The 14,557-nt window shown below is 38.8% G+C and overlaps 1 protein-coding gene across 2 annotated transcripts in view; it reads right to left on the bottom strand.

Annotated features, from left to right (window-relative positions):
• Positions 1-14,557, bottom strand: part of MFSD14A (major facilitator superfamily domain containing 14A) — a 247,077-nt gene that overhangs the window by 28,294 nt on the left and 204,226 nt on the right. For both annotated transcript variants that reach the window (XM_053693728.1, XM_053693729.1), the window contains 2 exons: positions 12,739-12,836; positions 12,312-12,463 (listed from right to left, as the gene is read on the bottom strand). In XM_053693728.1, the coding sequence (XP_053549703.1) occupies positions 12,312-12,463; positions 12,739-12,836 (250 nt within the window). The remainder of the gene's footprint in view (positions 1-12,311; positions 12,464-12,738; positions 12,837-14,557) is intronic.

Raw genomic sequence — 14,557 nt, 5'->3', positions numbered from 1 at the left:
TATATAAATGGTACATACAACTGTATAAAGCTGTGTAGTACTGGTGTCTGTGTGTGACGTGTATATAAATGGTACATACAACTGTATAAAGCTGTGTAGTACTGCGTGTCTGTGTGTGACGTGTATATAAATGGTACATACAACTGTATAAAGCTGTGTAGTAGCTGGTGTCTGTGTGTGACGTGTATATAAATGGTACATACAACTGTATAAAGCTGTGTAGTACTGGTGTCTGTGTGTGTGACGTGTATATAAATGGTACATACAACTGTATAAAGCTGTGTAGTACTGGTGTCTGTGTGTGACGTGTATATAAATGGTACATACAACTGTATAAAGCTGTGTAGTACTGGGTGTCTGTGTGTGACGTGATATATAAATGGTACATACCAACTGTATACAAGCTGTGTAGTACTGGTGGTCTGTGTGTGACGTGTATATAAATGGTACATACAACTGTATAAAGCTGTGTAGTACTGGTGTCTGTGTGTGACGTGTATATAAATGGTACATACAACTGTATAAAGCTGTGTAGTACTGGTGTCTGTGTGTGACGTGTATATAAATGGTACATACAACTGTATAAGTGTCTGTGTGTGACGTGTATATAAATGGTACATACAACTGTATAAAGCTGTGTAGTGCTGGTGTCTGTGTGTGACGTGTATATAAATGGTACATACAACTGTATAGAAGGCTGTGTAGTCTGTGTCTGTGTGTGACGTGTATATAAATGGTACATACATCTGTATAAAGCTGTGTAGTACTGGTGTCTGTGTGTGACGTGTATAAAAATGGTACATACAACTGATATAAAGCTTGTAGTTGCTGGTGTCTGTGTGTGACTTAATATAAATGGTACATACAACTGTATAAAGCTGTGTAGTACTGGTGTCTGTGTGACGTGTATATAAATGGTACATACAACTGTATAAAGCTGTGTAGTACTGGTGTCTGTGTGTGACGTGTATATAAATGGTACATACAACTGTATAAAGCTGTGTAGTTCTGGTGTCTGTGTGTGACGTGTATAAAATTGGTACATACAACTGTATAAAGCGAGTGGTAGACTGTTTGTCTGTGTGTGACGTGTATATAAAATGGTACATACAACTGTATAAAGCTGTGTAGTACTGGTGTCTGTGTGTGACGTGTATATAAATGGTACATACAACTGTATAAAGCTGTGTAGTACTGGTGTCTGTGTGACGTGTATATAAATGGTACATACAACTGTATAAAGCTGTGTAGTACTGGTGTCTGTGTGTGACGTGTATATAAATGGTACATACAACTGTATAAAGCTGTGTAGTACTGGTGTCTGTGTGTGACGTGTATATAAATGGTACATACAGCTGTATAAAGCTGTGTAGTACTGGTGTCTGTGTGTGACGTGTATATAAATGGTACATACAACTGTATAAAGCTGTGTAGTACTGGTGTCTGTGTGTGACGTGTATATAAATGGTACATACAACTGTATAAAGCTGTGTAGTACTGGTGTCTGTGTGTGACGTGTATATAAATGGTACATACAACTGTATAAAGCTGTGTAGTACTGGTGTCTGTGTGTGACGTGTATATAAATGGTACATACAACTGTATAAAGCTGTGTAGTGCTGGTGTCTGTGTGACGTGTATATAAATGGTACATACAAAAGTGTTTATAAGCTGTGTGTGCTGGTGTTTCAGTGTTGTGAGTGTATATTAATGGTACATACAACTGTATAAAGCTGTGTTAGTTGGTTGTGGTGTTTGTGTGTGGGCGTGTATATAAAATGTACATACAACTGTATATAAGCTGTGTTGTATGGGTGTCTGTTGTGACGTGTATATAAATGGTTCATACAACTGTATAAGCTGTTGTAGTACTGGTGTCTGTGTGTGACGTGTATATAAATGTACATACAACTGTATAAAGCTGTGTAGTACTGTGTCCTGTGTGGTGTGACGTGTATATAAATGGTACATACAACTGTATAAAGCTGTGTAGTACTGGTGTCTGTGTGTGACGTGTATATAAATGGTACATACAACTGTATAAAGCTGTGTAGTACTGGTGTCTGTGTGTGACGTGTATATAAATGGTACATACAACTGTATAAAGCTGTGTAGTACTGGTGTCTGTGTGACGTGTATATAAATGGTACATACAACTGTATAAAGCTGTGTAGTGCTGGTGTCTGTGTGTGACGTGTATATAAATGGTACATACAACTGTATAAAGCTTGTAGTACTGTGTCTGTGTGTGACGTGTATATAAATGGTACATACAACTGTATAAAGCTGTGTAGTACTGTGTCTGTGTGTGACGTGTATATAAATGGTACATACAACTGTATAAAGCTGTGTAGTACTGGTGTCTGTGTGTGACGTGTATATAAATGGTACATACAACTGTATAAAGCTGTGTAGTACTGGTGTCTGTGTGTGACGTGTATATAAATGGTACATACAACTGTATAAAGCTGTGTAGTACTGGTGTCTGTGTGTGACGTGTATATAAATGGTACATACAACTGTATAAAGCTGTGTAGTACTGGTGTCTGTGTGTGACGTGTATATAAATGGTACATACAACTGTATAAAGCTGTGTAGTACTGGGTGTCTGTGTGTGACGTGTATATAATTGGTACATACAACTGTATAAAGCTGTGTAGTACTGGTGTCTGTGTGTGACGTGTATATAAATGGTACATACAAGCAGTATAAAGCTGTGTAGTACTCGGTGTCTGTGTTGTGACGTGTATATAAATTGGTACATACACACTGTAATACAGTGTGTAGTACTGGTGTCTGTGTGTGAACGTGTATAAAATGGTACATACAACTGTATAATGCTGTGTAGTACTGGTGTCGTGTGTGTGACGTGTATATAATGTACATACATCTGTATAAAGATGTTGTAGAGCTGGTGGTCTGTGTGTGACGTGTATATAAATGGTACATACAAGCTGTATAAAGCTGTTGTAGTACTGGTGTCTGGTGTGACGTGTAATATAATTGGTACATACAACTGTATAAAGCTGAGTAGTACTGGGTCTGTGTGTGTGACGTGTATATAAATTGGTACATACAAACGTTATAAAGCAGTGTAGTACTGGTGTCTGTGCTGTGGACGTGTATATAAATGGTACCATACAACTGTATAAAGCTGTGTAGTACTGGTGTCTGTGTGGTGAGCGAGTATATAAATGGTACATACAAGCTGTATAAAGCTGTGTAGTACTGGTGTCCTGTGTGGTGACGTGTATATAAATGTACATACCACTGTATAAAGCTGTGTAGTACTGGTGTCTGTGTGTGAACTGTATAAAGCTGTGTAGTACTGGTGTCTGTGTGTGACGTGTATATAAATGGTACATACAACTGTATAAAGCTGTGTAGTACTGGTGTCTGTGTGTGACGTGTATATAAATGGTACATACAACTGTATAAAGCTGTGTAGTACTGGTGTCTGTGTGTGACGTGTATATAAATGGTACATACAACTGTATAAAGCTGTGTAGTACTGGTGTCTGTGTGTGACGTGTATATAAATGGTACATACAACTGTATAAAGCTGTGTAGTACTGGTGTCTGTGTGTGACGTGTATATAAATGGTACATACAACTGTATAAAGCTGTGTAGTAGCTGGTGTCTGTGTGTGACGTGTATATAAATGGTACATACAACTGTATAAAGCTGTGTAGTACTGGTGTCTGTGTGTGACGTGTATATAAATGGTACATACAACTGTATAAAGCTGTGTAGTACTGGTGTCTGTGTGTGACGTGTATATAAATGGTACATACAACTGTATAAAGCTGTGTAGTACTGGTGTCTGTGTGTGACGTGTATATAAATGGTACATACAACTGTATAAAGCTGTGTAGTACTGGTGTCTGTGTGTGACGTGTATATAAATGGTACATACAACTGTATAAAGCTGTGTAGTACTGGTGTCTGTGTGTGACGTGTATATAAATGGTACATACAACTGTATAAAGCTGTGTAGTACTGGTGTCTGTGTGTGACGTGTATATAAATGGTACATACAACTGTATAAAGCTGTGTAGTACTGGTGTCTGTGTGTGACGTGTATATAAATGGTACATACAACTGTATAAAGCTGTGTAGTACTGGTGTCTGTGTGTGACGTGTATATAAATGGTACATACAACTGTATAAAGCTGTGTAGTACTGGTGTCTGTGTGTGACGTGTATATAAATGGTACATACAACTGTATAAAGCTGTGTAGTACTGGTGTCTGTGTGTGACGTGTATATAAATGGTACATACAACTGTATAAAGCTGTGTAGTACTGGTGTCTGTGTGTGACGTGTATATAAATGGTACATACAACTGTATAAAGCTGTGTAGTACTGGTGTCTGTGTGTGACGTGTATATAAATGGTACATACAACTGTATAAAGCTGTGTAGTACTGGTGTCTGTGTGTGACGTGTATATAAATGGTACATACAACTGTATAAAGCTGTGTAGTACTGGTGTCTGTGTGTGACGTGTATATAAATGGTACATACAACTGTATAAAGCTGTGTAGTACTGGTGTCTGTGTGTGACGTGTAAATAAATGGTACATACAACTGTATAAAGCTGTGTAGTACTGGTGTCTGTGTGTGACGTGTATATAAATGGTACATACAACTGTATAAAGCTGTGTAGTACTGGTGTCTGTGTGTGACGTGTATATAAATGGTACATACAACTGTATAAAGCTGTGTAGTACTGGTGTCTGTGTGTGACGTGTATATAAATGGTACATACAACTGTATAAAGCTGTGTAGTACTGGTGGTCTGTGTGTGACGTGTATATAAATGGTACATACAGACTGTATAAAGCTGGTAGTACTGGTGTCTGTGTGTGACGTGTATATAAATGGTACATACAACTGTAATAAGCTGTGTAGTACTGGTGTCTGTGGTGACGTGTATATAAACGTTCATCAACTGTATAAAGCTGTGTAGTACTGGTGTCTGTGTGTACCGTGTATATAAATGGGTACATGACAGCTGTATAAAGCTGTGTAGTAATGGTGAGGTCTGGTGTGTGACCGGTTTATTCTGTAAAGCTGTGGTAGGCTTCTTGATCGGTTTACATACAGCTGTATAAAGCTGTGTAGTACTGGTGTCTGTGTGGTGACGTTGTATATAAATGGTACATAACAACTGTATAAAGCTGTTTAGTACTGGTGTCTCTGTGTGTGACGTGTTATATAAATGGTACATTACAAACTGTTTAAAGCTGTGTAGTACTACTGGTGTCTGTGTGTGACGTGTATATAAATGGTACATACAACTGTATAAAGCTTGTAGTACTGGTGTCGTGTGTGACGTGTATATAAATGGTACATACAACTGTATAAAGCTGTGTAGTACTGGTGTCTGTGTGTGACGTGTATATAATATGTACTTACAACTGTATAAAGCTGTGTAGTACTGGTGTCTGTGTGTGACGTGTATATAAATGGTACATACAACTGTATAAAGCTGTGTAGTACTGGTGTCTGTGTGTGACGTGTATATAAATGGTACATACAACTGTATAAAGCTGTGTAGTACTGGTGTCTGTGTGTGACGTGTATATAAATGGTACATACAACTGTATAAAGCTGTGTAGTACTGGTGTCTGTGTGTGACGTGTATATAAATGGTACATACAACTGTATAAAGCTGTGTAGTACTGGTGTCTGTGTGACGTGTATATAAATGGTACATACAACTGTATAAAGCTGTGTAGTACTGGTGTCTGTGTGTGTGACGTGTATATAAATGGTACATACAACTGTATAAAGCTGTGTAGTACTGGTGTCTGTGTGTGACGTGTATATAAATGGTACATACAACTGTATAAAGCTGTGTAGTACTGGTGTCTGTGTGTGACGTGTATATAAATGGTACATACAACTGTATAAAGCTGTGTAGTACTGGTGTCTGTGTGTGACGTGTATATAAATGGTACATACAACTGTATAAAGCTGTGTAGTACTGGTGTCTGTGTGTGACGTGTATATAAATGGTACATACAACTGTATAAAGCTGTGTAGTACTGGTGTCTGTGTGACGTGTATATAAATGGTACATACAACTGTATAAAGCTGTGTAGTACTGGTGTCTGTGTGTGACGTGTATATAAATGGTACATACAACTGTATAAAGCTGTGTAGTACTGGTGTCTGTGTGTGACGTGTATATAAATGGTACATACAACTGTATAAAGCTGTGTAGTACTGGTGTCTGTGTGTGACGTGTATATAAATGGTACATACAACTGTATAAAGCTGTGTAGTACTGGTGTCTGTGTGTGACGTGTATATAAATGGTACATACAACTGTATAAAGCTGTGTAGTACTGGTGTCTGTGTGTGACGTGTATATAAATGGTACATACAACTGTATAAAGCTGTGTAGTACTGGTGTCTGTGTGTGACGTGTATATAAATGGTACATACAACTGTATAAAGCTGTGTAGTACTGGTGTCTGTGTGTGACGTGTATATAAATGGTACATACAACTGTATAAAGCTGTGTAGTACTGGTGTCTGTGTGTGACGTGTATATAAATGGTACATACAACTGTATAAAGCTGTGTAGTACTGGTGTCTCTGTGTGACGTGTATATAAATGGTACATACAACTGTATAAAGCTGTGTAGTACTGGTGTCTGTGTGTGACGTGTATATAAATGGTACATACAACTGTATAAAGCTGTGTAGTACTGGTGTCTGTGTGTGACGTGTATATAAATGGTACATACAACTGTATAAAGCTGTGTAGTACTGGTGTCTGTGTGTGACGTGTATATAAATGGTACATACAACTGTATAAAGCTGTGTAGTACTGGTGTCTGTGTGTGACGTGTATATAAATGGTACATACAACTGTATAAAGCTGTGTAGTACTGGTGTCTGTGTGTGACGTGTATATAAATGGTACATACAACTGTATAAAGCTGTGTAGTACTGGTGTCTGTGTGTGACGTGTATATAAATGGTACATACAACTGTATAAAGCTGTGTAGTACTGGTGTCTGTGTGTGACGTGTATATAAATGGTACATACAACTGAATAAAGCTGTGTAGTACTGGTGTCTGTGTGTGACGTGTATATAAATGGTACATACAACTGTATAAAGCTGTGTAGTTCTTGTGTGTGTGTGACGTGTATATAAATGGTACATACAACTGTATAAAGCTGTGTAGTACTGGTGTCTGTGTGTGACGTGTATATAAATGGTACACTACAACTGTATAAAGCTGTGTAGTACTGGTGTCTGTGTGTGACGAGTATATAAATGGTACATACAACTGTATAAAGCTGTGTAGTGCTGGTGTCTGTGTGTGACGTGTATATAAATGGTACATACAACTGTATAAAGCTGTGTAGTACTGGTGTCTGTGTGTGACGTGTATATAAATGGTACATACAACTGTATAAAGCTGTGTAGTACTGGTGTCTGTGTGTGAGGTGTATATAAATGGTACATACAACTGTATAAAGCTGTGTAGTACTGGTGTCTGTGTGTGACGTGTATAAATAGTACATACAACTGTATAAAGCTGTGTAGTACTGGTGTCTGTGTGTGTGACGTGTATATAAATGGTACATACAACTGTATAAAGCTGTGTAGTACTGGTGTCTGTGTGTGACGTGTATATAAATGGTACATACAACTGTATAAAGCTGTGTAGTACTGGTGTCTGTGTGTGACGTGTATATAAATGGTACATACAACTGTATAAAGCTGTGTAGTACTGGTGTCTGTGTGTGACGTGTATATAAATGGTACATACAACTGTATAAAGCTGTGTAGTACTGGTGTCTGTGTGTGACGTGTATATAAATGGTACATACAACTGTATAAAGCTGTGTAGTACTGGTGTCTGTGTGTGACGTGTATATAAATGGTACATACAACTGTATAAAGCTGTGTAGTACTGGTGTCTGTGTGTGACGTGTATATAAATGGTACATACAACTGTATAAAGCTGTGTAGTACTGGTGTCTGTGTGTGACGTGTATATAAATGGTACATACAACTGTATAAAGCTGTGTAGTGCTGGTGTCTGTGTGTGACGTGTATATAAATGGTACATACAACTGTATAAAGCTGTGTAGTACTGGTGTCTGTGTGTGACGTGGTATATAAATGGTACATACAACTGTATAAAGCTGTGTAGTACTGGTGTCTGTGTGTGACGTGTATATAAATGGTACATACAACTGTATAAAGCTGTGTAGTACTGGTGTCTGTGTGTGACGTGTATATAAATGGTACATACAACTGTATAAAGCTGTGTAGTACTGGTGTCTGTGTGTGACGTGTATATAAATGGTACATACAACTGTATAAAGCTGTGTAGTACTGGTGTCTGTGTGTGACGTGTATATAAATGGTACATACAACTGTATAAAGCTGTGTAGTACTGGTGTCTGTGTGTGACGTGTATATAAATGGTACATACAACTGTATAAAGCTGTGTAGTACTGGTGTCTGTGTGTGACGTGTATATAAATGGTACATACAACTGTATAAAGCTGTGTAGTACTGGTGTCTGTGTGTGACGTGTATATAAATGGTACATACAACTGTAATAAAGCTGTGTAGTTACTGGTGTCTGTGTGTGACGTGTATATAAATGGTACATACAACTGTATAAAGCTGTGTAGTACTGGTGTCTGTGTGTGACGTGTATATAAATGGTACATACAACTGTATAAAGCTGTGTAGTACTGGTGTCTGTGTGTGACGTCTATATAAATTAAAAAAACAACTGTATAAAGCTGTGTAGTACTGGTGTCTGTGTGTGACGTGTATATAAATGGTACATACAACTGTATAAAGCTGTGTAGTACTGGTGTCTGTGTGTGACGTGTATATAAATGGTACATACAACTGTATAAAGCTGTGTAGTACTGGTGTCTGTGTGTGACGTGTATATAAATGGTACATACAACTGTATAAAGCTGTGTAGTACTGGTGTCTGTGTGTGACGTGTATATAAATGGTACATACAACTGTATAAAGCTGTGTAGTACTGGTGTCTGTGTGTGACGTGTATATAAATGGTACATACAACTGTATAAAGCTGTGTAGTACTGGTGTCTGTGTGTGACGTGTATATAAATGGTACATACAACTGTATAAAGCTGTGTAGTGCTGGTGTCTGTGTGTGACGTGTATATAAATGGTACATACAACTGTATAAAGCTGTGTAGTGCTGGTGTCTGTGTGTGTGACGTGTATATAAATGGTACATACAACTGTATAAAGCTGTGTAGTACTGGTGTCTGTGTGTGACGTGTATATAAATGGTACATACAACTGTATAAAGCTGTGTAGTGCTGGTGTCTGTGTGTGACGTGTATATAAATGGTACATACAACTGTATAAAGCTGTGTAGTGCTGGTGTCTGTGTGTGTGACGTGTATATAAATGGTACATACAACTGTATAAAGCTGTGTAGTACTGGTGTCTGTGTGTGACGTGTATATAAATGGTACATACAACTGTATAAAGCTGTGTAGTACTGGTGTCTGTGTGTGACGTGTATATAAATGGTACATACATCTGTATAAAGCTGTGTAGTGCTGGTGTCTGTGTGTGACGTGTATATAAATGGTACATACAACTGTATAAAGCTGTGTAGTACTGGTGTCTGTGTGTGACGTGTATATAAATGGTACATACAACTGTATAAAGCTGTGTAGTGCTGGTGTCTGTGTGTGACGTGTATATAAATGGTACATACAACTGTATAAAGCTGTGTAGTGCTGGTGTCTCTGTGTGACGTGTATATAAATGGTACATACAACTGTATAAAGCTGTGTAGTACTGGTGTCTGTGTGTGACGTGTATATAAATGGTACATACAACTGTATAAAGCTGTGTAGTACTGGTGTCTGTGTGTGACGTGTATATAAATGGTACATACAACTGTATAAAGCTGTGTAGTACTGGTGTCTGTGTGTGACGTGTATATAAATGGTACATACAACTGTATAAAGCTGTGTAGTACTGGTGTCTGTGTGTGACGTGTATATAAATGGTACATACAACTGTATAAAGCTGTGTAGTACTGGTGTCTGTGTGACGTGTATATAAATGGTACATACAGCTGTATAAAGCTGTGTAGTACTGGTGTCTGTGTGACGTGTATATAAATGGTACATACAACTGTATAAAGCTGTGTAGTACTGGTGTCTGTGTGTCTGACGTGTATATAAATGGTACATACAACTGTATAAAGCTGTGTAGTACTGGTGTCTGTGTGACGTGTATATAAATGGTACATACAGCTGTATAAAGCTGTGTAGTACTGGTGTCTGTGTGACGTGTATATAAATGGTACATACAGCTGTATAAAGCTGTGTAGTACTGGTGTCTGTGTGTGACGTGTATATAAATGGTACATACAACTGTATAAAGCTGTGTAGTGCTGGTGTCTGTGTGACGTGTATATAAATGGTACATACAACTGTATAAAGCTGTGTAGTACTGGTGTCTGTGTGTGACGTGTATATAAATGGTACATACAACTGTATAAAGCTGTGTAGTGCTGGTGTCTGTGTGTGTGACGTGTATATAAATGGTACATACAACTGTATAAAGCTGTGTAGTACTGGTGTCTGTGTGTGACGTGTATATAAATGGTACATACAACTGTATAAAGCTGTGTAGTACTGGTGTCTGTGTGTGACGTGTATATAAATGGTACATACATCTGTATAAAGCTGTGTAGTGCTGGTGTCTGTGTGTGACGTGTATATAAATGGTACATACAACTGTATAAAGCTGTGTAGTACTGGTGTCTGTGTGTGACGTGTATATAAATGGTACATACAACTGTATAAAGCTGTGTAGTGCTGGTGTCTGTGTGTGACGTGTATATAAATGGTACATACAACTGTATAAAGCTGTGTAGTACTGGTGTCTCTGTGTGACGTGTATATAAATGGTACATACAACTGTATAAAGCTGTGTAGTACTGGTGTCTGTGTGTGACGTGTATATAAATGGTACATACATCTGTATAAAGCTGTGTAGTACTGGTGTCTGTGTGTGACGTGTATATAAATGGTACATACAACTGTATAAAGCTGTGTAGTACTGGTGTCTGTGTGTGACGTGTATATAAATGGTACATACAACTGTATAAAGCTGTGTAGTACTGGTGTCTGTGTGTGACGTGTATATAAATGGTACATACAACTGTATAAAGCTGTGTAGTACTGGTGTCTGTGTGACGTGTATATAAATGGTACATACAGCTGTATAAAGCTGTGTAGTACTGGTGTCTGTGTGACGTGTATATAAATGGTACATACAACTGTATAAAGCTGTGTAGTACTGGTGTCTGTGTGTGTGACGTGTATATAAATGGTACATACAACTGTATAAAGCTGTGTAGTACTGGTGTCTGTGTGACGTGTATATAAATGGTACATACAACTGTATAAAGCTGTGTAGTACTGGTGTCTGTGTGACGTGTATATAAATGGTACATACAACTGTATAAAGCTGTGTAGTACTGGTGTCTGTGTGTGACGTGTATATAAATGGTACATACAACTGTATAAAGCTGTGTAGTACTGGTGTCTGTGTGTGACGTGTATATAAATGGTACATACAACTGTATAAAGCTGTGTAGTGCTGGTGTCTGTGTGTGACGTGTATATAAATGGTACATACAACTGTATAAAGCTGTGTAGTACTGGTGTCTGTGTGTGACGTGTATATAAATGGTACATACAACTGTATAAAGCTGTGTAGTACTGGCGCCTCTGGGTGACGTGTATATAAATGGTACATACAGCTGTATAAAGCTGTGTAGTACTGGTGTCTGTGTGTGACGTGTATATAAATGGTACATACAACTGTATAAAGCTGTGTAGTACTGGTGTCTGTGTGTGACGTGTATATAAATGGTACATACAACTGTATAAAGCTGTGTAGTACTGGTGTCTGTGTGTGACGTGTATATAAATGGTACATACAACTGTATAAAGCTGTGTAGTACTGGCGCCTCTGGGTGACGTGTCTACAAATGGCACATACCAGACAACACAGCTTAGAGAGGGCTCTGTTGACAGCTTGCAATGCGCTTTACCAATGGGGAGCAAGAACCTCCCCAGCTGATCACAAACTAAGCTGTCAAAAGAAACAAACATTCACCTTCCTGAAAAGGGACTCAAGCTTTATGATTTAGTACCCAGCCATCCTTCATAGACATCAGATAAGAGTTGTGTACAGTCTGACACAGGGTGACATTGTTCCCTGCAGGGCTAATACAACTGAGGGACTTACCTGCTGGGAGTGCTGTGCAGTAACCTTCTCCACTTCTGTGATAGGAATTTCATCCAGCTCCACATGAAATATATAAAATATAAACCCGTAAAGGGCAGGCCCCAGTCCGTTACACAGACCACGAATTCCTGTGATCATTCCCTGCACAACCCCTGAAACAAAAAGCACAGTTACAGCCGGTCTGCACACTCGCATGCTGTATGGCGGTCTGTGACATGTATAACATATACCGCAAGCAATTCTGCACACTGTTACTGTCACACTAGGTAATAACTCCTTAGAGAGGCCGCTAGATGTTACCGACTGCACATTCACAGATACAGCGCATGCACAGATACAGCGCATGCACAGATACAGCGCATGCACAGATACAGCGCATGCACAGATACAGCACATGCACAGATACAGCACATGCACAGATACTCACCTTGCTGGTCGGCATCAGCAGTTCGTGAAACTAAAGCACTAACAGCTGGGAATGTTATGCTGGACATGGCGGCAACTGCTCCTGCAGCCCACATCATCCTGTCGGTCAGAAGAGAGAACACGTGAGCATGACAAAAACTCAGAGGTGACAAAATCTTGTTATGTATTATAAAAACTGTTTCTTTAGGGACTCAAACTGGCAAACTATACCCCCTTATGCATAATGTTGCTCTTCATATTACAGTACTTACAAATTGTTACACATATTGGTCAAAAAAATGTGATATTTCATATTAATTCTTAATAATACTGATTGCTTTTTTTCGTTTTGTAACCATTTCTTATTCCATGTTATTTTAGTAATATCTGCAATACATATTTAGGTGTAATTTGATGTAATATTAAAATATTTGGTAAATTAAAAAACGTTTATGTTATTTCAGATGGGTATACAAAGTGACTTGTCATTTAAGAAAGTTGGTAAAAATTGTCGTCCTGTTTAAAGCAATAGACATGTTGCAGTACAAGAACTTGTAGGTGTATCATGTAGTTCTGTAAAAAATATTAAGGAAAAAACATAATTTATGCTTACCTGATAAATTACTTTCCTTCCGGATAGGGAGAGTCCACGGCTTCATTCCTTACTGTTGGGAAATACAACACCTGGCCACCAGGAGGAGACAAAGACACCCCAGCCAAAGGCTTAAAGATCCCTCCCACTTCCTCATTACCCCAGTCATTCTGTCGAGGGAACATGGAAAAGTAGGAGAAACATTAGGGTATAAATGGTGCCAGAAGAATAAAATAAATAGGGGACCACCCATAGACAAGAAAAAAAACGGACGGGGGCCGTGGACTCTCCCTACCTGGAAGGAAAGGAATTTATCTGGTAAGCATAAATTATGTTTTCCTTCCTAAGATAGGGAGAGTCCACCGCTTCATTCCTTACTGTTGGGAAAACATAACCCAAGCTCCAGAGGGCACTGAATGAATAACGGGAGGGGGAAAAAAGGAAGAGGCGGACCCTATTCTGTGGGCACCACAGCCTGCAAATCTTTTCTCCCGAAAGCTGCTTCACCCAAAGCAAAAACATCAAAATTGTAATTTTTTGAAAAAGTATGTGAGGAGGACCAGGTAGCCGCCTTACAAACCTGATCCATTGAGGCCTCGTTCTTAAAGGCCCAAGAGGAAGCCACTGCTCTAGTGGAATGAGCCGTTATCCTCTCAGGAGGACAATGTCCCACTGTCTCGTAAGCTAAGCGGATGACACTCCTTAGCCAAAAAGATATGGAATTCGAAGTAGCCTTCTGCCCCTTACGCTTCCTCGGACAACAAACAAAGAGGAAGATTCTCTAAACTCCTTAGTAGCCTGAAGATAGAACTTCAAGGCGCGAACCACATCCAAATTGTGAAGTAAGCGTTCCTTCGATGAAGGATTAGGACACAAGGAAGGAACCACAATCTCCTTATTGATGTTGCAATCTGACACAACCTTAGGCAAAAAAACCTAATTTAGTACGTAAAACTTCCTTATCTGCATGAAAAATCAGATAAGGGGGCTCACGTTGCAAAGCAGAGATCTCAGAAACTTTGCGTGCAGAGGCAATAGCCAATAAAAAGAGAACCTTCCAAGATAATTTAATGTCACAGAAAGGCTAAGAAAAGATAAGATCCTGGCAACCTTAACTCTGTGCCAGGAAAAACCACGCTCTTCACACCAGAATAAGTAGGTCCTCTACACCATGTGGAAGATACTGGTTTACAAGCTTGAATAAGAGTATCAAAGACACTCTCAGAGAAACCTCTCTTGGCTAAGACTA

The sequence above is a fragment of the Bombina bombina genome, chromosome 10, assembly GCF_027579735.1.
Source record: "Bombina bombina isolate aBomBom1 chromosome 10, aBomBom1.pri, whole genome shotgun sequence".
Classification (NCBI taxonomy): domain Eukaryota; kingdom Metazoa; phylum Chordata; class Amphibia; order Anura; family Bombinatoridae; genus Bombina; species Bombina bombina.
This window is presented reverse-complemented; position numbering and strand designations above follow the sequence as displayed.